The sequence below is a fragment of the Eubalaena glacialis genome, chromosome 19 (genome assembly GCF_028564815.1).
Source record: "Eubalaena glacialis isolate mEubGla1 chromosome 19, mEubGla1.1.hap2.+ XY, whole genome shotgun sequence".
In the NCBI taxonomy this organism is placed as follows: Eukaryota; Metazoa; Chordata; class Mammalia; order Artiodactyla; family Balaenidae; genus Eubalaena; species Eubalaena glacialis.
This window is the reverse complement of record NC_083734.1, coordinates 26113106-26138128: the sequence shown is the minus strand read 5'-3', so window position 1 is coordinate 26138128 and position 25023 is coordinate 26113106. Positions and strand designations below refer to the sequence as shown.

Genomic DNA, 25023 nt, shown 5'->3' with positions numbered 1-25023 from the left:
AGCTGTGTATCAGGCATAGAGAGGAATTTGAGAATTCCAAAAACCAAATTCAAGACAGATAAAATTATCAAATATTTATGTGACACTATACATTTTATTTATTCATTCTCTATGTACTTTATCCCCACCTACCCTGAATCTAAATTATAAACTCTTTGAGGATTTTTTTGCCATTGTGTCCACTGTTGTGTTCCAAAGCACCTAAAGCAATGACTGCTATCTATTTGGTATGTAATAAAAATTTCCTTAATAAATAAAAATGCTAATTTTACCCTAAGAATCATTATGTGTAAGTAATTGGCAATAATATTTTATCTCGAAGTCACCACTTAAGTCACAATGTCAGAAGATTTTAATCTTTTAAAGATTTATAGATTCCTACTGGCTATTATTCCCTGTAAAAATAATTCTGTTTTTTGCAAAAACAAAATTAGTATTATTTTATCTAGTTCCCATACATGATGGAGAAACCTTGAATCAGCCGATTCCTATTTCATAAAAATCCCTAGTATAGCACACAGATCCCCAGATCTTTTGATCTTATATAATCTGCCAAAAAACAAAAAAACAAAAAACTTTTAAAGTACATGAACAGAAAAAGGATAAAGACTTTATCTCATTTCATTTAATATTTCATCACCTGGTGCTCTACTTCCTGAAGTAAGGATTCCAACAGTTCTGTTTCTTGTGTCAGAGATGTCTTCTGACCTATTTAAAAAATGGCAGAAGACCAACACTCAGGCTTCTTACTGGTTCAAGAATGAAATTAAATTTCATTGAACATATTCAATAACAAGGAATCAATCTCAAGTAAGCAAAACTTCTTCATTACAGCTACCCTAAAAAATTTTTCCAGAGTTTTAATTATAGTAGCTTTGACAAGAGGATTTCAGAACCAACCCTAACTACAGTTACAGACAAAGGACAATGCAGGTCTATTAAATACTTCTAAGAAATATAGTGACAGTATACTGTGTAATGAAATTAACATTATTGTTTCTTCTAAAGGAATATAAAGCTATAGAAAACTAACATTTTTAATCAATCAACTATTCTAAAATAATTCCTCCCCCAAAATTTAAATTTGGCCTAAAAAGAAGAATGTATAAGTGGGCCATTTGTTTATATTAAATGTCAGCAAGAGGTATGTGCTTTGAACATAATAGGAACCTGTAAAAAAGAATGTCCAGAGAGGAAAACAGTCTCAAAGAAGCTGGAAACACAGAGGGATAAAGGAATTATTGTTACAGAAATTATTATTATAGAGAAGGAAGAAAGAAACTGCTTTACATGACACAAAAACAAAACAAAACAAAACAAAAAAAAGATAGGCACGCTTGCCAAATCAGACCACCTACTTTGTAAATCACAAAGTCTGAAGAGCTGGAAGCATATCCCATGAAGTTAGCAGAAGTTATATCAATTTGGTGTAATGTTAATTGATACAGAGGAACAATTAACAGGTAGAACTTCTATTTTTTAAAGCAATCTTTTCCTAGCCTATAATAACTCACCAACCACTGAACCTCAAGGAGGTTCAAAGCACCATGTACACAAGCAGCATAGAAAAACTCACCCATCAGTGTTATAAGCTTATTCTTCAGCTGTGTGTCTAACCGTGCAATCATCATCTCCACTGCATTTCTAATTTCCCGAACACGCTCATCTTTTGCATTTCTTACAGCTTCGACATTTCTTTCCTAGAAGATAAACAGGTAAAAAAATTTTAGGACTCCTCTGGTGGTGCAGTGATTATGAAACCGCCTGCCAATGCAGGGGACACGGGTTTGATCCCTAGTCCGGGAAGATCCCATATGCCACGGAGCAACTAAGCCTGTGCGCCACAACTACTGAACCTGTGCTCTAGAGCCCGCGAGTCACAACTACTGAGCCTGCGTGCCACAACTAGTGAAGCCCGCGTGCCTAGAGCCCATGCTCCGCAACAAGAGAAGCCATTGCAATGAGAAGCCCACACACCGTAACGAAGAGTAGCCGCTCGCCGCAACTCGAGACGGCCCATGCACAGCAACAAAGACCCAATGCAGCCAAAAATAAATTTATATAAAAAAAAATTTTAATTGAAGAATTTTTTAAATGGAAGTAAATAGACATTAATGCAATCACTGCAATTATTCTTAAAGTCAGTTGAATTCCTGAAACTCAGAAAAAAATTCTTAAACAATTAAAGCATAATAAAGTACACAATATTTTAACAGTTAAACAGAAAGGTATGTAATTACAAAAAAAACTGCTTTAGGTAACACATACAAAACACATACTCAAAGCCCCAATCATATAGGAAACCACTGTTCAAACCCAAAAACTTACACTAAAGCCAGTTCACATCACACAAAACTCTAAAACAAATGAAAAATTTGAAAAACCACATCTACTCCAATTTACAAAGTTTTAAAGTTTTTTCAGAACCAAACAAAGAAAAAAATAGGGTTTTTAAAGATTGCAGAGTACATAGTTTTTTTAATAGCATACTACCAAAAATAAAAAGCAATCTTTCCTATACTTACTATTATTATAAGCACAAGCAGTGAAAATCTCAAACTAGAACGACCTCCCTAATGCCCAAATTAAAATGCTGTCAAGAGAAAATAATAGAAAAAAAGGTAACTAAACGAAGGCTAAATAGAAGCCATCCAACTTGTTTATATTCCAAAATGAGTCTGTGTAGCATACATGTAACTCAAAAACATTATTTTCTGTATAAAGAATGTTATAAATGATGATCTCAATCTTGATTCCTACATGAGTAAAATAAAGACAACATTTTGAGTTAGGAATGGTCTGCAAACCTCAGGAATAACTGTCATTCTGGTAACTTTAAACAAAATATATTCCAAAAGTATATTTAGTACTTAAATGTTTGATGCTTATTACATTTTCCCATAGAAATAATATTACAAATGGTAAATAGCTCACCAGAGCTCTTTGACCCATACAGTATCTAAAGAGTAGTGTTAAATATTACTCTGAATTCTTCAGTTTTAATTCAGGACATCAGAAATAGTTCATTCCCTGGTAGCAGAAACTCTCCCAAAGAATGAATGACTTAATGACTGTAAAAGTCAATACTGATTCTGTTTAGGAGTCAATTACTGACTATGTAACAAACAGGCTTATTTAACTCATTCACTGATTCTCTATTTCTGCATAAGAGGAGGCAATTCTCTGGCTCCAACTTCAGAACAGACAAGGGGTTTGGATGCAAATTCCTCAGCTAGTTTGAAGTTGGTGAGAACAATTATAAATATATCTTATCAAAATTTCAAATCTTGAGTTCAACATCTGATTGATTTATATTATAAAAAATATATATTATAGACTATAAAAGGGATAATGATCTTTCAGTAGTAGTCTTACCACTTCTTGAACTAAGCTGATCAGTTCCATGAGACGCCGACGAAGTTTGGCTACCTCTTCATTCACTTTAGTAACATGCTGCTCATAAATTTCCGCCAAAGGTTTAAAGGTATGTCCACCATGCTATTTAAAGTAATGAGTAGTTTTTGAACATTTTCATATATCTCATCTGCATTTACATTCCTTCCTTAACACTCTATGGATACTAATAAACTGGTAAATAATTTCAAATGAATTTTATCTTTTGGCTGCCTTTACTTTGTTAAAACAGGCCAGAGTTTGCTTAAAATCGCTTGGCCCATATAGGAAATCCTTCAAGATTTTAGATAATGGACTTTAGCAAAATGTTTACTTATCTAGAAGTCTTCACTCATTAGAAAGAAGCAAAATCCTTAATAATGGCCCAAACCACCTGACAACCTTATTTGTCACTCTTCTTTTGGTCAGTACTAGCCTTCTTCCATGACCTCAAACCTCTTCCCACAGCCCTTTGCAAAAGAAACACCTTATTCAAAAATAATTCTCTTTCATCCACCCTGTCCAAATTCTCCACCCACTTAACTCCTACTCAATCCTTTGGAGCTTAACTCAGGGTCGGGTTCCATGGTTATTCACTCTCATCAGCACTGTATAATTATTCCTAATATTTATCACAACAGTAATTAAGTACAGCTCTAGTTGTTTGATATCTGCCGTGTTCATCTCTGAACCCCCAGTCTCTAGCACAAGTGAATAAATTAGAAAGGTACTTGAGGAAGAAAGATTAAAAAAAAAAAGAAAATCCTAAGAACTAGATGTCTGCATTCATATTGTTTCACAAATGTCTATAAAGTTTTTGTTCCATTTTAAAGAAACTAAAATTGGAAATCACAGCCAGGATATCAGATCAACTGATATGAGTAGACATTTTACAGGTTTTCAATTAAAATAAAATATTTATGTAAGGGATGCACATCATACATCAAAATCTCCAACAAAAGAAAAAAAAAAAAAAAAAAGGTCACGAAGAACCTAGGGGTAAGACGGGAATAAAGACACAGACCTACTAGAGAATGGACTTGAGGATATGGGGAGGGGGAAGGGTAAGCTGTGACAAAGTGAGAGAGTGGCATGGACATATGTACACTACCAAACGTAAAATAGATAGCTAGTGGGAAGCAGCCGCATAGCACAGGGAGATCAGCTCAGTGGTTTGTGACCACCTAGAGGGGTGGGATAGGGAGGGTGGGAGGGAGGGAGACGCAAGAGGGAAGAGATATGGGAACATATGTATATGTATAACTGATTCACTTTGTTATAAAGCAGAAACTAACACACCATTGTAAAGCAATTATACTCCAATAAAGATATATAAAAAAAAAAAAAAAGAAGTTTCTCTGGAATAAGAGAAGGTACAATACCTTCTGCTATAAAGCAGATACATTTAATTTTCATTCTATAAACAGAGTAAAATGATATTATTTTCTATCTAAATCAAACAAATATTTCAGTGCTTTCTACATTCTAATTAAAAATAATACGCTGAATTTGTTCCGCTTACCATTCCTCCCCAAAGTGCACACTGATGGCAGATACACTTCTTACAAGTCCAGCAAAATACACTAAGTTTTTCATGGTGATTTTCACATCTATACATTATGAAAAAAAGTACAGTTATAAATTAAATAAATTTAAAAACTGGAACATAGTTACCACACCAAATTCCTAAGTTTGGGCAAACAGGTCAGTCAATTTTAAATGACTATCTCTCAGGAAATATAAAATGTACTCCATGGCTTCTGTGAATTAAGCTGAACAATTACATGTAGAGACAATTTTTTTTAAGTATTGTTTTCATCCATCTGTAAGGACTTTAAAATCACATGAAAAATGCAGACTAGTTTCTATTTAAAGTACAAAGATAACATCATTTCTGAGAAACTGTATAGACGATAAATTCTATCCTATTACTACATTCTGGGCAAATCAGATTATGTGTCCATGCCTACATGAGCATGTATGCATGCACACTTTTTCTACATGTGACCAAAGTCAGCAATAACCAAGACACAGGTGATTAACTGCACAATACCAGATCCTCATTAGAAATGAACAATTCAATTTAAAAAAGTTTTCCCTTAAACTGAATAACCACAAGCAAAAGAATAAAGTTGGACATGGTTATTAATTGAATTGTGTACCCCCAAATTCCTACGTTGAAGCCCTAATGTAATTGTATTTGGAGTTAGGGCCTTTAAGGAGGTAATGAAGGTTAAATGAAATCACAGGGGTGGAGGCCTACTCAATAGGACTGGTGTCCTTACAAGAAGAGAAAGAGACAGCAGGAGTGTGCACTCACAAAGAAAAGGCCACGTGAGGATGGAGTGAGAAGTAGCTATATCCTAGTCAAGGAGACAGGCCTCACCAGAAACCAACCCTGACAATACCCTGACCTTGGACTACCAGCCTCCGAAACCATGAGAAAATAAATTTTGTTGTTTAAGCCACCCAGCCTGTGGTATTCTGTTATGGCAGCCCTTGTAGTTAAATACCTTTAAGTTAAATACCTTTAACTTATACCATATTAAAAAAGTAACTGAAAATAGATCAAAGACCTAAACATAAGACCTAAAACGATAAAACTCTTAAGAAAACACAGGGGAAAAGCTTCATGATACTGGATTTGGCAATGACTTCTTGAATATGACACCAAAAGCACACACAACAAAAGCAAAAATAGATAAACTGGACTACATCAAAATTAACAACTTCTGTACATTAAAGGACACAGTAAACAGAGAAAAAGGGCAATCTATGGAATGGGAGAAAATAGGAACAGAAAGTAAAATGGTGGGAAATAGGAAATTATTGTTTAATGAATTGAGAGCTTCAGATTTGCAAAATGAAAAATTCTGGAGATTTGCTGTACAACAACGTGCATACACTTAACACTACTGAACTGTACACTTAAAAATGGTTAAGATAGTAAATATTATGTTATGTTTCTTTTGCCACAATTTAAAAAATTGTTTCTCTTGCCTAAAAAGGGGACACACTGTTGCAATTTTAAAAAGCTTTTCACTGATAAATCACACTGAGCTTACAGAAAATACCTAAATAGGTCGACATTTTGTATTTCTCATTTATAAGTAATCTGAATATCCAAAAGTAAATTAATAAAAGCATGAAGAAACAGCATATTAGATACTGTCCCATTTAGCATGATTTCCACACTACCGAATTTAGAATATAGCTTTTACAATATAGGAAATTTATCAGAACCATTATTAATCAATGGCTTATATATAGGCACCTTTAGCAAACCCAAGGGGGGGCCAGTAGGCATCAAGAAGCAAAGAAGAGAGATTAGTAATTAGCAAATTGTGGCAGTTCTAATCTTTTATGAGAGGCTTTAATAAAAGAAGTGAGAGTTAGAAGGGTTTTTCCAAATAGAGACACCCACGCCATGCCAGAAGAAAATTGTCTTAGTGTTCACCTACGAAGCTTAAACTTTCAATAATGTCATTAAAATACTATGTGGCACAATCTATGAAACACTTGAACAAAGAAACTAAGGACATACTTGTCCTTTTCATTTTCTTCATGTTTGGTGAGACTGCAGAGTTGAAGAGTATCAAGCTGCTGTGTTACTTCTTCTGCCCAACGACAGTTTACTAGTTCTCGTAGCTGGAGTGGAGCACTGGAGAGAAAATATACATACATATACTCTCAGTCAGGAATTTGAGATCATTTTCTAAAACACATTTCAAAGGTAAATGACAAATGTGTTAACTCAATGGGGGGAATCCTTTCACAATGTATATGTGTATCAAACTATCACATTTTATACTTTAAATACCTTACAATTCTGTCAATTATACCTCAACAAAGCTGGAAAAAAAAAAGGAAATTATAAATCAAGAAAAAATAAACACTCCTCAAAATAGGGCTCACAATCATATTTATACCATATTACTATCAAAATAGTAACAAAGACACAATGAAAAGTATGGTTTGTAACTTATTTTTACAATAATGTATCATTTACAAAAAAACTGAGTAAAAAAATTAGCAATTCAGATTACAGACTGAATTCTTAATTCCTTAGTCTAAAGCTACACTCTCCAAAATGACAGCCACTACTCATATGTGACAATTTAAATTAAAAATTCAAATTAGTTAAAAAAAAGAAAATTTCATTATAGTTACACTAGGCTTACTTCAAGTGCTCTACCGCCACAGTTGACAGCAAGGCTATAGAACATTTCCATCACACAGAAAGTTCTATTTGATACTGCTGATCTTCTTAAAAGTCAGTATGAAAAATGTGAACAGTACATGAAGAAAAATGGGCAAAAGATATGAAGTAGTTTAAGAAAAAAAGAAATTATAAACGGCTAAAAATGTTTTAATAGATGCTCAATTCCAATCATTTTTTAAAAAAGCAGATTAAAAACGAGATACCATTTTTCACTTAGCAGAATGACAAAAAAATAAAATGATTGGTAATATCCAGTGTTGGCAAGAATGTGAGGAAGAAGCATTTTCAATATCTATTATTAGGAACATAAAATGGTAAAAAACCTTTCCCTTCAATGCAATCTGGCATCATTTGAAATAACCGAAAATGGAAACAACCTAAATGTCTCTCAATATAAGCATAAAAAAAAAAAAAAATCAATGTATAATCTTACAGGGGATTATTATTCAAACACTGATTTTAAATGACATATATGTACATATGATCAATAAAGGCACCACCATATTTTACATGGAAAAAAAAAGCAAAGCAAAATAATATTACATCATTTGTGCTTTTTAAGAAAACATTTATATGTATACATCAGTACGTATATAGAAAAATGTCTAGAAGAACAGGTACCCAAACCTAACACTAACAATTTCTTCTGAAAGTGTTAAATCATGAAAAAATCAAGTCGGGTATCAGAATCAGAAGCCTTTTTATTACTATCTGGATTTTTTTTTAACAGAAACTTTATTTTTTTTTAGTTATAAAAGGTAAGTTAAGAAGTTACACAATGATTTTCCAAAAGAAGGTAAACAATGTAATGTATTCTACATAATTCTAAGTCAGGTAAATCAGTCTGCATTTCTTTATCTAGATAGATTGCTTATTTTCTTTTCAACTGTATTTGCAAAGAGTAGAAATGTGGCAGGTTGCAGAAAGAATGTTATGAGTATTAGGACACACGCTGACCCCATCACCTTACTACTTTCCAAATTCACAAATAATCATAGTAAAACACTTACCGGCAATGAGGACATTGAGCTCTCTGCTCTGTCAGCCAGCGCTAAGGAGGCAAAAAAATTAGATTTTGATTGCAGATAACACCACTAATTTGTACATACTGAAACCTTACATACCAAATTTAATGAGTTTAACTCTCTAGTGCCTGCATTAATTATAGAGATACTTTTAGAATAGCAGGCAATCTGTCTCATTATCATCGTGACAGGAATAAATTTTCAAAGGCACAGAACTCATTCCAAAATAATTATTAAGAAGCTATTCTCTCACAGGTAAGAAAGTGATCCTAGGACTCTGGATCTCACAGGGAAGGTGTGAATAATCTGCACAAAAATAATAATGATATTGTTACTACCACCCCCCCAAAATAAGCCACTATGATGATTTACTTCTAACTAACCCACCATAAAATCTCTGAGGAATTTTAAGGTACTACTAAATTCCTTTTTGAAAAGCAATCTAATTGTAAGGTATATACATTATGGCTATATAAATTAGACAGAAAAACATAAATAAGCAATACAGCAAAACTTTGTCTTAAATGAGTTCTACAGTTCAGTCATTTAAACATCTACATAACCTGGTTTCCTCATAATTATAAAAAGTTTTACAAGAGAATAATATCTCTACTAAACCTCAAATTCTATTAATTTAACCATTTTAGTTATTATTGGATAGGGAGCAGTTTTACACCATATACAAAGGAGATGCTAATACCTTTCCAAAAACAATAGCTCCATGGTTAAATATTTTAACTGTCTGGTAAATAGGTTTTGAGGTAAATAAATATATAATCCAATAGCTATGTACTCTCAATATCTGTTATTTCTGTTTATCCCTTCCTATTTCTATGAAAGAACCTAAGCTTTTACCTAAAGTCAAATAATTAACTCAGAAATAAAATTCCCAAGGAATCCTTAAAGAACAATAGAAGATTAAATAGGGGGAAGTGTACTTCATAGCACAGAAAATAAAGCTGTAAGAAAAAAAATAGATGGAAAAGGATTCCATTCTTAACAACCTTGAACATCATTTCTTTGGTCCCTGAGCAAAGCAAGATTTAGGTCAGGTTTCTTTCCCTCAAACAATGCTCTGCTGAAGTCATAGCACTCCTCCAGGACTGGTCTCAGCCCACACCTCTCTAGCCTCATCTTCTACCTCACCCTAGGGGATCCAGCAAGATTAAGTCTTTAAATATGTTTCCCCTCTCTGCCCAGAATATTCAACACCTCTCTTTAACTAGGTTATTCCGGCTCACCCTTTAGATTTCAGATTATATGTCACTTCCTCCAGAAAGCTCCCTGACTGTCTATAGACTATTTAAATACCATTGTCATGCTTTACCACAGTAACGTATACTTCCCCTTTCATTGTACCTATAACACTTGGTATACTGACTTATTTGTTTGTCTCCCCTGCCCTACTAAACTAAAAGCTCTATAAAGGTTGGGACCATGGTAAGGAATGACCCAGTCTATATTTTTTATTATGCCCCTCCCTTCCAGTCAAAACAGGCTTATTGCTATAATATATACCACTCTTGGCATCCTATTTGTGTATTTGCTTACACTGTCCCTCTATCCACATGCTGTCCCATGGGAATGTCCACTGATTATGTCCATAATACTTTCCTGCCTATCCTAGGCTAGTGATCTTTCCCTTCTCTTATTATTTGTGGCATTTTTACCTTGTATTCTATAATCTAATTTAATCACAAAACAAATATGGCAATTTTAATACTTTGAGGAAAAACAATGTTTCTACCAAACCAAAACTAAAGGTAAGAACCAGTGATACAATATTAGTACTCAAGTAATATTAAAGAAACACCTTTGTAGCAATTCTCCCACATTCAATTTAAGAATTAACTTCTCGGGCTTCCCCGGTGGCGCAGTGGTTAAGAATCCACCTGCCAGTGCAGGGGACACAGGTTCTAGCCCTGGTCTGGGAAGATCCCACATGCCGCGGGGCAACTAAGTCCATGCACCACAACTACTGAGCCTGCGCTCTAGAGCCCACAAGCCACAACTACTGAGCCTGCATGCCTAGAGCCCGTGCTCCGCAACAAGAGAAGCCACTGCAATGAGAAGCCCGTGGACGGCAACAAAGAGTAGCCCCCGCTCGCTGCAACTAGAGAGAGCCCGCGCGCAGCAAAGAAGACCCAACACAGCCAAAAATAAATAAATTTAAAAAAACAAGAATTAATTTCTCTCCTTCATTAAATGGAAGAATCACAAGCTTGAGACATTATTCAAACCTGAGTCTTATTCCTAGCTCTGGCACTTACTATGCGACACCAGACCTCAAGTTTCCTCATATGCAACAAGAGAATCAGCATTCCTACTCTGCAAAGTTGTTCAAGGGAAATCCTCAACAAAAACCTAGCAAACCAAATTCAAAAAGAGTATACACCTTGACCAAGTGGGATTTATTCCTGGGATACAAGGATAGTTCAACCTACAAAAATCATTCAATATAATACATCAATCACATTAAGAAAATGAAGGAAAAACCCACATGATCATCTCAATGGATAAAGAAAAGGCATCTGACAAAATCTAATATCCTTTCATGACAAAAGCACTCAAGAAACAGGAAAAGAAGGGAACTTCCTCAACTTGATAAAAGTTCATACATAAAAAACCCACAGCAAACGTCATACTCAATGGTGAAAGACTGAAAACTTGTCACAAAGTTAGAGGACTCATATTTCCTGATTTCAAAGTTTACTACAAAGTTACAGTAAATTAAAACAGTTTGGTACTGGCATAAGGACAATGAAATGGAATAGAGAGCCCAGAAATAAACAGAAAGGGACAAATATTCTATGATTCCATTTATACGAAGTAGTCAAATTCATAGAGAAGAAGCAATAGTGGCTACCAGGGGTTGGGGGAGGGTAACGGACCAAAGTAATAAAAGTACACATCCTTGTCTTTTTCCTGATCTTAAGGGAGAAGTATGTACTACTACATACCTATGAGAAAGGCTAAAATTCAAGACTGAACATACCAATACCAAGTGTTGGCATTAACATGGAAGAATCGGAACTCTCATACACTGCTGTTGAGAATGTAAAATGATACAATTATTTTAGAAAACAGTTTGACAATTTGTTAAGCAGTTAAACATACACCTACGATATGATACAGCCATTCCACTCCTATTTACCCAAGAGAAATGAAAGCTTAAGTCCATTGAAAGACTTGTATACAAACATTCATAGCAGTTTTCTTTGTAAATGCCCAAAACTAGAAGCAACCTGTATGTCCATCAGCAGGTGAATGGATAAACAAATTACGGCATATGCATAAAATGGAATGCTACTATGTAGCAATAAAAAGAAATACTTTTTTTTAAATTTTATTTATTTTTTTATACAGCAGGTTCTTATTAGCTATCTATTTTACACATATTGGTATATATATGTCAATCCCAATCTCCCAATTCATCCCATCACCACCACCACCCCCCGCCACTTTCCCCCTTGGCGTCCATACGTTTGTTCTCTACGTCTGTGTCTCTATTTCTGCCCTGCAAACCGGTTCATCTGTACCATTTTAAAAGGGAATATTATTGATACAACAACATAGATGAATCTCAAAATAATTTTGCTGAGTGAAAAAAGCCAGACCATTAAGAGTACATATTGTAAGATTCCATTCGTATAAAATTCTAGAAAATGCAAACTTATCTATAGTAATAGAAAGCAGATCACTGGTTGCTTGAGAACAAGACAAGAGGAGGTAGGGACTACCAAGAGGCACAAAGAAACTTTTGGGGATTGGAGATATGTTCATTATCTTGACTGTAGGGATGGTTTTTCAAGTGTATACATTTGTCAAAACTTATCACACTGTGTACTTTAAATATGTGCAGTTTATTGTATGTCAAATATACCTAATTTTAAAAGGCTGAAAAATTAAAAACAAAGTCAATAATTATTGGCAAATTGCTACCAATACTAAAAATCAAGAGGGGGTAAGAAAAAACTGGATGAGAAAGATGTGGGCAAAATAATGGGAAAAATACAAAACAGGAACAGATACTGAGAGAAAATCAGCTGAGTGTAGCTAGATGAATGAAGACCTGGCCTGAAAACACAGCCAATGTTCCTGCTTTTGGGTATGCCTGTGGAGGCATCAGGGAGTCGTGGGTAGAGTGCTGGCCTGGGGATAAGTTTAGTCTTGGTCTGTTGCCAACAACTAGGTGACTTTGGACAAGTCTATTCATGCGTCTGGGCCTTAGTTTGTTAAAATGACACAAGTATCTGGACTGTCAAAGATAGTTCAATTTCTGTGGACAAATGAACAGAGATGAGATGGAAGAGAAGGCAAAGCATTCAAATAAACAATATTACAATGTGGTTGTGTGGAGTGCTCAGCGTCTCAAGGACCTTGCTCCTGTAATTACCCCTCGTCTCTCTAGCATCAATTATTCTCTACTGGTTCAGTCCCAGGAAGATATAAACCTTCTCCTAAAAGATGACTCTCAACATCCCCCTTCAACCCACTACCTTGTTTCTCCCCTTTACAACAAGATTCTGTGACAGTTTTTATACTTGCTGTCTCATTCTCTTCCCACTCTCTGACATCAAGTTTTTGCCCCCACTGTTCCACTGAAACTACTTATCAGGGTCACAATAACCTACATATTCTCAAATCCAGGGGATTTCCCTGGTGGTCCAGTAGTTAAGACACTGCACTTCCTGGTCGGGGAACTAAGATCCCGCGTGCTGCGCAGCGCAGCCAAAAAAAAAAAAAGGAAAAAAAAAAAAAAATCAGATCCAATGGTCAATTCCCAGGCTAGAACCATATGACACAGCTAAACTACTCTTTTTTTTTTTTTAGTTTTTTATTTTATTTATTTATTTATTTTTGGCTGTATTGGGTCTTCGTTGCTGTGTGTGGGCTTTCTCTAGCTGCAGCGAGCAGGGGCTACTCTTCTTTGTGGTACACGAGCTTCTCATTGCAGTGGCTTCTCTTGTTGAGGACTCTAGGCACGCGGGCTTCAGTAGTTGTGGCACGCGGGCTCAGTAGTTGTGGCTCGCAGGCTCTAGAGCGCAGGCTCAGTAGTTGTGGCACACAGGCTTAGTTGCTCCGCGGCATGTGGGATCTTCCCGGGCCAGGGATTGAACCCGTTTCCCTTTCATAGGCAGGCAGATTCTTAACCACTGCGCCACCAGGGAAGCCCTAAACTACTCCTTTTTGAAACATGTTTTTCAGTTGAATTCTGTGATGCCTCACTCCTGGCTCCTTCTTATTATCCTCTGCTGAATCCTTCTCCTAACATCTAAACATTGAGTGACCCAGAGTTCAGACCTAAAAATCTCTTCCCACAGGAGGTAATCTGATGGTCTCATCTAGTCCCCTGGCTTTAAATACTGTCTATATGCTAATTATTCAATCTCTCTAACGTCCCCTTCCTCAAATCCAGGTTCATTCCCCTTCCTCAAATCCAGGTTCATATTTCCAACTGTCAACCTCTCCAATTAGATGCATAATAAACATCTCAAACTTTACATATTAAAAAAAAAACTTTATACATTAAAAGGGTGAATTTTATGTTATGTGAATTATATCTAAATTTTTTTAAGATTTTAAAAATTACAAGTATTGTAATAAAGTGAACTAGTCCAAAATTTTTAACTGGAGTATCACAGAGTCACAAATTTTTTTTTTTTTTTTATTTAAAAGAAAGAACTATATTTAATCATACCGCGGGCTTCCCTGGTGGCGCAGTGGTTAAGAATCCGCCTGCCAATGCAGGGGACACGGGTTTGAGCCCTGGTCCAGGAAGATCCCACATGCTGCAGAGCAACTAAGCCCGTGTGCCACAACTACTGAGCCCGCAAGCCACTACTGAAGCCCTCGTGCCTAGAGCCCGTGCTCCGCAACAAGAGAAGTCACCGCAATGAGAAGCCAGCGCTCCACAACAAAGAGTAGCCCCCGATCACAACTAAAGAAAGCCCACGCGCAGCAACGAAGACCCAATGCAGCCAATAATAAATTAATTAATAATAAAAAATCATATTGCTCTCACTAGCAAAAACAATGGTTTTCTGTAGTTACTAAGTAAAACGTAATTTAAAAGTAAAAAAAAAAAAAACACTTTTACATCTATAACCTACCCAAATCTGTTCTTCCCTCAGTTTTTTCTATTTCAGAATGGGAAACCTTTCATTCACCCAGATGCTGTAAAAAAACTTTCCTCACATCCCATCTGTATGAAAATCCATTGATTCTACCTTCAAAACATATCCAGAATTGCCCTATTTTTCACCACCTTCACTGTTACCATTCTGGTCTAAACCACCATCCATCTTTCACTAATAAAGCACATCCGAACTGCTCTCCTCACTCTCCCCCCATCTGCCTACAGTCCACTTTCCACACAGTAGCCAGAGTGATAGCTTTCAAAACATTAATTACTTCAAATCACTCAAAAGCTTTCAATGGCTAGCAGCACACTTAAAATAAAATCCAAGGTCTTTACCAAGGCCTCTAGCTACATCTTCAAACTCATTTCCTTTCCCTCTCTCCCTCTGTCCACTTTGCTCTAACCACACTGCTTCTCTGGTATTTCTCAACACACTAAACATATTTCTTTCTCAGGGCGTTTGCCCCTTCTGATTTCTCTGCCTGGGACTTTCTTTCCCTACATATTCCCATCACTCTCATCCTGGTTTCTGCTCAAATGTCATCTACTCAGAGAGACCTTCCCAGACTACTCTATCTAAAATAGCTACCAACCTGCCAGTTACCTCTCAAAGTCCCTACTCTATAACCTCAACCAGTTTCATTTTTCTTTATGCTATGAAGAATATCAAACATATAGCTATTTACTTTATTGCCCATATCCCAACTAGAAAACAAGTCAATTCCTTAAGAAGTCAGTGCTTATCTCCAAGTCCACAATTAATATTTGTTCAATGAACGAACAAATGAATGGTGAATTCAGGAACCAAAACAACTCTGAAAAAGAAAGGTTAGAACCAGATTATTCAGATGGTCTGAATATAAGGCTAATGTTCTTGGACTTTATCCTTCAGGCAATAAATCTCTGAGGCTTCTGGGAGGAAAAAAGAATGACATTACTGGAAAATATCAATACGGCAGCAGGATACAAAATGGACGAGAGAAGAAAAGACACAAGACAGAGAGATCAGTTAGATAGTAACTATAATTATGTAAGCATGAGGTAATAGATGTCTGTATTTCTCTATTAGGATGGTAATAATAAGAACGGAAAGGTAGGACAGATATAAATGACACTAGGAGATAACTGACAAGACTTAAAAATTATTGGTGTCAGAGGTTTCAAGTTTGATTAGTAGAAAAGAACAAACAAACAAAAAGAATTCAAAGACTCAATCTGAGAAAATAATAGGAAGAATTTGATCTAGAACAAAGTTCAAGATGCTGGAAGGACAATCAGATAAGACATTTACAGGTCAATGCTGAAGGAATAGATTTAGGAGCCATGCACACAGATGATAGTTAAACCTGCAAAAGTAAATCAAATTTCTCAAAGTAGATAAAAATTTCCCAGAAACTTCATAATACAGAATGCCAGCGCAATATTTAAGAAATAAATACTTGTAAGGAACAGGAGGAGGAAGAGGAAAAGTGAAGAAAAGAAGAATCAATGAGTGGACTTCCCTGGCAGTCCAGTGGTTAAGACTTCGCCTTCCAATGCAGGGGGTGTGGGTTTGACCCCTGGTCCAGAAGTTAAGATCCCACATGCCTCAGGGCCAAAAAACCAAAACATATAAAACAGAAGCAATATTGTAACAAATTCAATAAAGACTTTAAAAATGGTCCATGTCAAAAAAAAAAAAACTTAAAAAAAAAAAGAATCAGTGAGGTATAAGGTAATAACCAGAGATCATATGTATGCTGAACCTTCATCAAAAGAGCTGAGTCCAGATCTACTCTACCAATAAATTAACTACAGTGATAGAGGCCAATTACTTAATTTCTCTAGCTTCATTCAGCTTTACCATTTATAAAACATAATGATATGTATGAGTTGCTATTTTTACAATAGAATAATACAACACCTTACAAATGAAGAGTACATTTTAGTTTTTTTTTAAAACAAGTGTCCACCATCAGCCTTTTTTTTTTTTTTGATGTGGACCTTTTTTTTTTTTTTTTTTAATTTTTAATTTTGGCTGCATTGGGTCTTCGTTGCTGCGCACAGGCCCTCCCTAGTTGCGGCGAGTGGGGGCTACTCTTCACTACGGTGCGTGGGCTTCTCACTGCAGTGGCCTCTCCCGTTGTGGAGCATGGGCTCCAAGCGCGCAGGCTTCAGTAGTTGTGGCTCGCGGGCTCTAGAGCACAGGCTCAGTATCTGTGGCGCAAGGGCTTCATTGCTCCATTGCATGTGGGATCATCCCGGACCAGGGCTCGAACCCGTGTCCCCTGCACTGGCATGCGGATTGCTAACCACTGCGCCACCAGTGAAGTCGCGATGTGGGCCATTTTTAAAGTCTTTATTGAATCTGTAACAATATTACTTCTGTTTTACGTTTTGGTTTTTTGGTGGAGAGGCATGTGGGATCTTAGCTCCCCAACCGGGGATCGAACCTCCCACCCTCTGCATTGGAAGGTGAAGTCTTAACTACATTTCAGTTTCTAAATTACCTTTTAGCTTATCTCATTTAACACCACAACCATCCTGTGAGAAAGATCTTGTTATTCACATTCTATTGTTTGAGAAAACAACACTAAGAAGATCAAGTCTCTCAGTTTATGAGTGGGAGAACCAGCATGGTGTGTAACTTAGGCCCTCTGTAGACATGTAGTGCCAAAGAACACAGACTCTTGACCCAGGCTTCCTGGGTTCAAATCCAGCTCCATCATTTGCTAAATGTGTGACTGGAAGCAAATGACTTAAGTGTTACAGATATTACTCTTGACAGAGGGATATTTATCTTCCTCAGGCAGGAAAAAGGAACCACAGAGAAATTTTGAGATGATGAGCGTGTTAGATGACTATGACTTTCTCAATAAAGGAAATAATCGACTAAGAGTCATGTGGGCCAGGCAGTTTTCAACTATGGCCTTCAGATGTGCGACCGAATCCCCACACACAACCAAAATAAGCTCTTCTGCTTTACATCTTAAGCTTCCTCATAATTTTGTTTCTGGGGGTCACCTACATTCAATTTTTAAAGCCACTGGATTATACTCATCTTTAAGGTCTCTTTTAACTATAAGATTATATGATTTTATTATGTGCCTTTTAACCCATTACTAGCTTTTTCTCTATCTTACCCATCAAACAAGTATAAACTCTCCCTCCTGAGTCTCATAGCACTTTGTGAGTGCCTCTTTATGACACTACACATTCTTCAATATAAACACAGAGTCCATTCTCTCAATTAGATTTAAGCTCCTGCAGGGCAGGCACTTCCATCACTTATCTTAGTATCCTCAACCCCAAACACAACGCAGGTAAGCACTTCGTAAGTACTTGTTAAATGTGCAGTGATTTAATAATGTAAATATACTAAAATTACACTGGGCTTTGGTTTCCAGACACTTCATGGCAATTATGACTTGATGATTATTCATCTCCATAGTACTAAACAATATATATTGATGGTCTCCCTATTAAGAAACAATAATTTAAGACATTTTTAAAAGGGCATAAAATGTAAAATTAAAACAAGATAAAGAAAATGGTTTTTACAATACACCCTATATATACTAAATGTATGTAAAAAGAGATACAACTTACCCTGATACAGCTGAAACAACAAAGCTTGGAGCAATGAGGACACAGGCGTGCATCCCGCAATTTCTCCATACAAATGAAACATCGGAAAACCTCAGCAATGCTCTGAAAATAATAAAAGATATAAGGTTCACCAGATTACGCTACTGAATCATGAGTAAAAAGCATGCTTGCAATAATTCACCTGACAATTACATTTATTTTGGGTTGATAACATCCCAGTTTTAACTATATTCCATATCAGGACTTGGTTAGTCAAGGTCCAGGGTACCTCAGAACATCTCCTGGGAAAAAATGCTTCCTTTTTTCTAAGCTTCACAGTGGTTCTAGTCTAAGAAAAGAATATGGAATGCAAACATAGACATGCACAAATATTTTCACGGAAACATCAATTATAATGGCAAGAATCTGGCTATAGCCCAAATGTCAAAATATTAAGTTACAGGAGTTAACATAGACTATGATAGTCACAGAAATATTTTTGAATTGTTTAATGATCAAAAAAACCCCTTACGATGTATAACAGTAAGGAAAAAAAAGGCAAACTATGACTGTATGAACACTAAGAACTTGTGACTTTTTCTGCAATTTCCCCAAGAGGGATGGATTGCTTTTATAATTTAAGTATAAAAAGATACATTAATGGCAGCATACTTTGATCAAGAGAGAAACAATGTAATTCAGAATCCAGAAATCTGAATTTCTGCTCTGAATTTCTGCCATGCTGCTGCAACCAACTAGCTACTTATTTGAGCCTGAAATTCTGTCCGTATGGAGAATTTTGGTGGTAGCTCTATGAAGGCTTTGGGAAAAAAAAAATACGTCAACAAAAGAAGCAGTATTATCTTTGCCAGCCTCGGATGAATCCATTTAGGAAGTATCTGACAAGAAAACAGATATAATTAAATGTAGGTTATTATATATTTTAAGTTTATTTTTACAGTACTCACATTTATTTTTACTCCATTCCAGAGGAATTAAACTCTTCTAAAACCAAGGTAAGGTTACAAAACTTTTATAATACTTTTACATGAGGAATTAAGGAGAAAATTACTCATGAGTCTAACCATGACTCTGCAGGACCAGAAAGAATCTGTGAGATGCAGACGCTGGGGGATGGGGCTACGGCGGGGGACAATACGACCATTGGATGAACTAGTTTCAAGTGGAGTGCCCAGGTAATATAGTTGTTCCTTATCAAGGATTTAGTATTTTAGTAATTGCAAGGTTCAAGTCTTGACAATTATTATACAATTACGTCCAATAAGCAATCTTTTTTAAGTTCCTAGTCTTAACGTAAATACCCCAAACGTCTGAAATCATCGTTTACAAGAGTCATATATAAAAAGAATAAGTTGCTCTGGAAAACTACAGTCAAACAGGATAGTAAGATTATATCCTCATTCAATCTAGGAAGGGCAGATGTCTACAAAATGTACCGCTGGGAGGGAATGATTATCCATTCGGAGGGAGATTTGGATCCGCGCAAAAACTCGTAATAACTGGTGGCGAGTCGCAGCGCACGTCCGTCTAAAGAATCTGCAGTTCTGCTCTGAACAGGCTGTAGTTTGCAGAAACCCTGTGGGGATGAGTACCGGTGCCAAGACATCCTGAAAACGCTAGAATACGCACCACCTGACTGCGGGAACGGTCAGAGCAGGGTAGCCGGAGGGCTGCAGAACGAGCACGGCGTCCTCCGCACTGGGCCAGCCCCTCCACAAAGGCAGCGGCGGGGTGGGGGGACTAGGGCAAGGCGCCCTACGAGAGGGTGGACTAGGGCAAAGCGCCTCGAATAAAGAACGCTCAGCGGGTGGCGAGGGAGACAGCACCACCCTCCTCAAGCCCCCTCACCTCCACGCTCTGTTCATCCATTGCCTCCGGCTCTCGGCGGGGCGCTCGGCGACCCGCGGAGTCCGTGGTCTGACCTATTAGGCGCCGGCCTGAGATCACCAAGTCAAATCGCCGCGGAGAACAGCCGGGCGCCTACATTAGGGGTCTCCGACCACCGCCCCACCTGCGCGCCCCATCGCTTCGGGTTCGGCGCCAGCTACCCCCACTTCGCCATTTTTATCCGCGCGCCAGCCCTAGGGCGCAGTGGGAGAGTGAGCGGTAGCCACGAGCTTCTTTCCTCCCGGCTGAGCGGCCCGCCAGCGACCGAGTAGGAGCCTTGCCCACGTGACGCGGGCGCGCGCCTATCAAACCGCAGCTGGAGCCCGGCGGCGCTGGTCTTCCGCGACGAAGTTGCCGCAGGGAATTCGCAAACACCAACGGTAACCAGGGTAGCGGAAGGTGCGGTGTGAGAAAAGGCGCGGCCCGCGTGCACGCATGCGCGCAGGCCGCAGCGCTAAGGGAGCGGACCAGCGGCGGGCGCCTAGTTCCCGCGGTGCAGGGGAGCACACGAGATTTGGCCGCTGGCTGCTGCAGGGTTGCGTGCCTTCGGCCCGTGTTAGCGCAGGCGGAGGAGGGCGCGGCGCTTGACCACGCCCCGTCCCCCTCAGGGGAGGGGTGGCGGTCCACCCGTCTCAAACTTTTGCGCGCCAAAGGCTGGAGCCACCTGGAGGGTTTGTGGGAAATGCAGACTCCGGAGCCACACCCCTAGGTATTCGGACTCCGTGATTCTAGGGTGGGGCTCCACGAAATCATCGTTTTCAACAAATTCTCTCGGTGATTTGGCTGCAGGTGGCTTGTGGCCCGCACCTTGAGACTGTGGTGTAGAGGATTCGTGGCTAGTGCTTCTTTCTCGGGGAGCAAGCCCAGACTCTCAGGTTTTTAAGACTTCCGCCCCACGTACTGAAGCAAAGCTCCAGATTGTGAAGCCTAGAGCGGTCATTTCAGAGTCGGGAGTGGGAGGACGGGACCACGGACGGTGTAGACGTCAGACCCACACCCAACCACACTCGCCCTGCATTGCTTGGGGCTTGAGGTGAGCTATCGCCGTGAGCCTGTGGAAAGTGCAAGAGTATCAGCTGTATTCAGCTTTCCCATATTGGCGTCTGCTTTCTACAGTTTTCTAGCGTAAGAAATGTTTAAAGATTGCAGAAATTGAAGGTGTGAGGCAAAGGACGTACATCAAATTCTTAATTTGAGTTTAGTTTTTCCTTTCCAGTTTATTGCAAACAACTGTTACACTTAACCGAAATTGAATGCACCTGAAGAGAATCAACAATTATCTAGGAAGAATTTCTTAAATATCAAAGCATTTGGACTTTCTTATAAGTAGTGGGCATAACAATTTTTTTAAACTACACGAGCCATGGACAAAGATATAATTTCGGAAGAATTGTGCCTGAAAAAATTCTTTCAGCAAAAATTATTTATGGTCTTGGAACTACATAGAGGTGACAGTGCACATCTTTTATACTAAAATGCCCTCAGTTGTACATTTTAATAATGGCAAATGGTTAATTTTATGGTATGTGAATTTTACCCCAATCTAAAAAGTTACTTGTGAAACACGGTACTATACTACTTGGGATTCAAAGGGTAATGAGAAGCAGTCTTTGCAACCCAGCATAGCAGAAAGCAAATAGGTAAAATTACAATGTATGATAAATATTAAAATAGGTTCTTGTACTAATAGATATATTTGCCCAAGAGCCCCAAAATGTTTAAAGATTTATTGCAATAGTTCATAACAGTGGAAAATTAGAAAACCCGTACAACTAATTAGGGGTCATTGCTTGCAAGCACTAAGTCAGATTCTGGCTAATGTAAGCAAAAAAAGAATTTAGTTGGCAGGATGCTAAACTGCTGTGTGTCGTTGAGAATCCTGTCATGTGCTCTATTAGAATTCCTTAAGGAAAGGCTGACCTTGCCGTCCTCCTTTACCCACCCTCCAAATCTCCTAACTTGTGTATTATACAGCTTAAATGCCTATAAAAGAGGAACTGGTAAAAATTATGGTAAATTCATATATACAGCTGTTCAAAAGAATGACACGAAGATACCAAAAATATATTTAAGATAAAAATAAAAGGGTGCAGCTGCAGTACAGTGTATGGTATCAGCCTATTTTTGTTTAAAATGTTTTTAAATTTGTATACATGTAGAAACATCTGAAAAAGTTGCAGTTATTTGGGAGAATAAGCATACTTATATTTTTTTAATTTCTCAAAATTAAAGCTGTATTTAAAATACAACCTAATTAAAATTAATTTGTATCACAACTTAAGACATAAAAACACTAGTAGTCACATAGGAGAAAACAATTATCCAGATGAGAAATAAAAAAGGTCTAAATTAGGTAGTAAGAGTGAAGGTAAAGTGAAGGTTGGATACAACAAACATTTCAAAGAATTATAGATTATAGAATTATAGATTTTATTAACTAAGAAGATAAAGGGATGCAAACTTTAATTCCAGCTAACAGAACAGTTGCTGTTAACAAAATAAGAAAATCAGTTAAATATTCTGGACATGCTCAATTTGAATATTCAGGTAGAGGTTTTTATTGGAAATTTGGATCTAGGTCTAGTGAAATAAGTTATACTTGGGAATCATTCCCCAAAAGGGCAATAAATGAACCTTGGGAAATAAATGAATATATAAACAAGAGCAATTTTAAGAGGGATGAGGGGAAGAACCAACATGTAGAAGGTAACTTGTGAAGGAAGTCATAGAGGAAAAACAGTACAATCTAGTTTTTTTTTCTGATTGAAAGCAAAACCCTTTAACACCAGTAACTTGTTAGGACCTCTTCATGATACCACCATTTTTCAATCCCACCATCACCATCACCATCACATCCCAGAGCCATACCATGACAGGAACTTCCTCAATATTAACTGCCTGAGTACTGAAGAAAAATAATATCTGTTACTAAGGTGTGACTTATTTATCTGTAATTTAAAAGGGGGGAGGGTTACTTTCTGTTCTCCAGATATTCAGAAGAGACAAGACAATTTTAACTGAAGCTACCCTTCCAACCCTGTCTGTCAGCTATTATAAGTTTGTTAATAACATAACAGAAAAAATTCTTTTAAAATTACATTAAAGTATAATTCTATAACCTGTAAAACTAACATTTGATACACTTTTCCTAATCTTTCAATGCCTTGTTTTTATGACATATATAGAAATATTTATTGAAGGATTACTAAATATCAAACCCTAATACTTTACCATCTTATTGTGCTTCCAGCCATCCTGACACACACAAGTCAAGTGGTTTGCTTAGGGTCGTACAGCTAGAATTTAAAACCTGTGTTTACATCTCCGGTATGAGTCCAAAGCCCAATCTTGACGACAAAGCTACAATATCTGCTTCTCCTCTTACCTATTTAGCATAGCTTTAGCATTTCCCAGAACATTAACAGTAATAATTTACTGGTAACTTGACCTTCTGTTGTATAGATATACCATGATTTACTTTCATATTTACTTGCCATTAGTTTTTTTCTTTTTTTTAATAAATAGGGAAGTTGACGCGTGTGCATACACACACACACAAACTGGCAAGTAGCGGTTGCCAGTGATCCTCTCATTTCAGTTTCTTAGCTTTCATATACAGTAGAATGAACAACTACAGTAATATAGACCAGAGGAGAACAAAGGTAGTATTGAAGTATAACAGGGACAATCTAAAACAGCGTTTCAAAGCAGAGCTCAGGCTGCTCAACATTAGCAGGAAGAAGGAATAGGACAAAAATAAAAGTGAGCCTGTCACAGAAAAGCCAGCTTATTACTAAGTTAGGTTTTATGGGAGACTGTTAAGTCACACATTAGCAGTCTCACCAATAATGTGACCACATCTGCAATCAGAATTTTCAATAATAAAATTATATACATATGTATAACAGAATACAAATTTTTTTCCTATCCTTTAATTTCCAAAGCATGTTCATTCACATTTGACTGACTGATAGTACATAATTTTATTTTACAATAGTCCAGGACATCTGTGTTATCCTGATTATACAAAAACAGATACAAAATGGTGTTGAGACTTACTTGCCTGAAATTACAAGACTAAGTGTATAAGCATATATTTTTTAAAAACTCTTTATTTCCATTCCATCCCTTTGGCTGAACATTATGAGTACAATATCTGCCCTTCTTGTATTCCCCTCTCTTGTGGAAGGCATCACTATCCAGTAACCCAAGCCAAATCTCCTTTGTCATCCCGCCACCAACAGTCATCAAATGCTAACAAGACAGCTTCCTAAATCTCTCTGGAATTGATCTCTTCTCCATTAGAGTTTCCTTTTGCAAGTCCATTTCTTCATCATAAGTCTGACATGTGAGCTCTTAATTGCTCTGCCGCAGTTTTCTCTTCTTCAGTCAGTGGTAAAAGCTACAAAACAAATGACAAAATCTTCATTTCAAAAACCCTTAAAACGACAAGGTCCTACTGTATACCACAGGGAACTATATTCAATATCCTGTGATAAATCATAATGGAAAAGAATATGAAAAAGAATGCATATAACTGAATCACTATGCTGAAGAGCAGAAATTAGCACATTGTAAATCAACTATACTTCAATAAAATAAATTTTTAAAAAATTTAAAAAAATCTTTAAACACTGCTAAATTAACTTCTGCTTTGTTACACCAATAAATGTTTCCATAAGTTCATACTATGTATGTAATCACAAATTTAGGAAGGCAAGGAAAAAATACATATTGGCTATCTATATACAAGCTACTTTGATGTT

General features: G+C 37.1%; 1 protein-coding gene across 5 annotated transcripts in view; it reads right to left on the bottom strand.

Annotated features, from left to right (window-relative positions):
• TRIM37 (tripartite motif containing 37) overlaps positions 1-20651 on the bottom strand; it is a 114864-nt gene extending 94213 nt beyond the window's left edge. For 4 of the 5 annotated variants that reach the window (XM_061176384.1, XM_061176387.1, XM_061176386.1 and 1 more), the window contains exons 1-8: positions 20219-20651; positions 18371-18472; positions 8626-8666; positions 6938-7054; positions 4916-5003; positions 3376-3498; positions 1577-1700; positions 641-708 (exon numbers count right to left, since the gene is read on the bottom strand). In XM_061176384.1, coding sequence (XP_061032367.1) covers positions 641-708; positions 1577-1700; positions 3376-3498; positions 4916-5003; positions 6938-7054; positions 8626-8666; positions 18371-18472; positions 20219-20239 — 684 coding nt within the window. In that variant the 5' untranslated portion in view covers positions 20240-20651. The remainder of the gene's footprint in view (positions 1-640; positions 709-1576; positions 1701-3375; positions 3499-4915; positions 5004-6937; positions 7055-8625; positions 8667-18370; positions 18473-20218) is intronic. The other variant, XM_061176385.1, reaches the window with a different exon arrangement.
• Positions 20652-25023: the final 4372 nt, after the last annotated feature.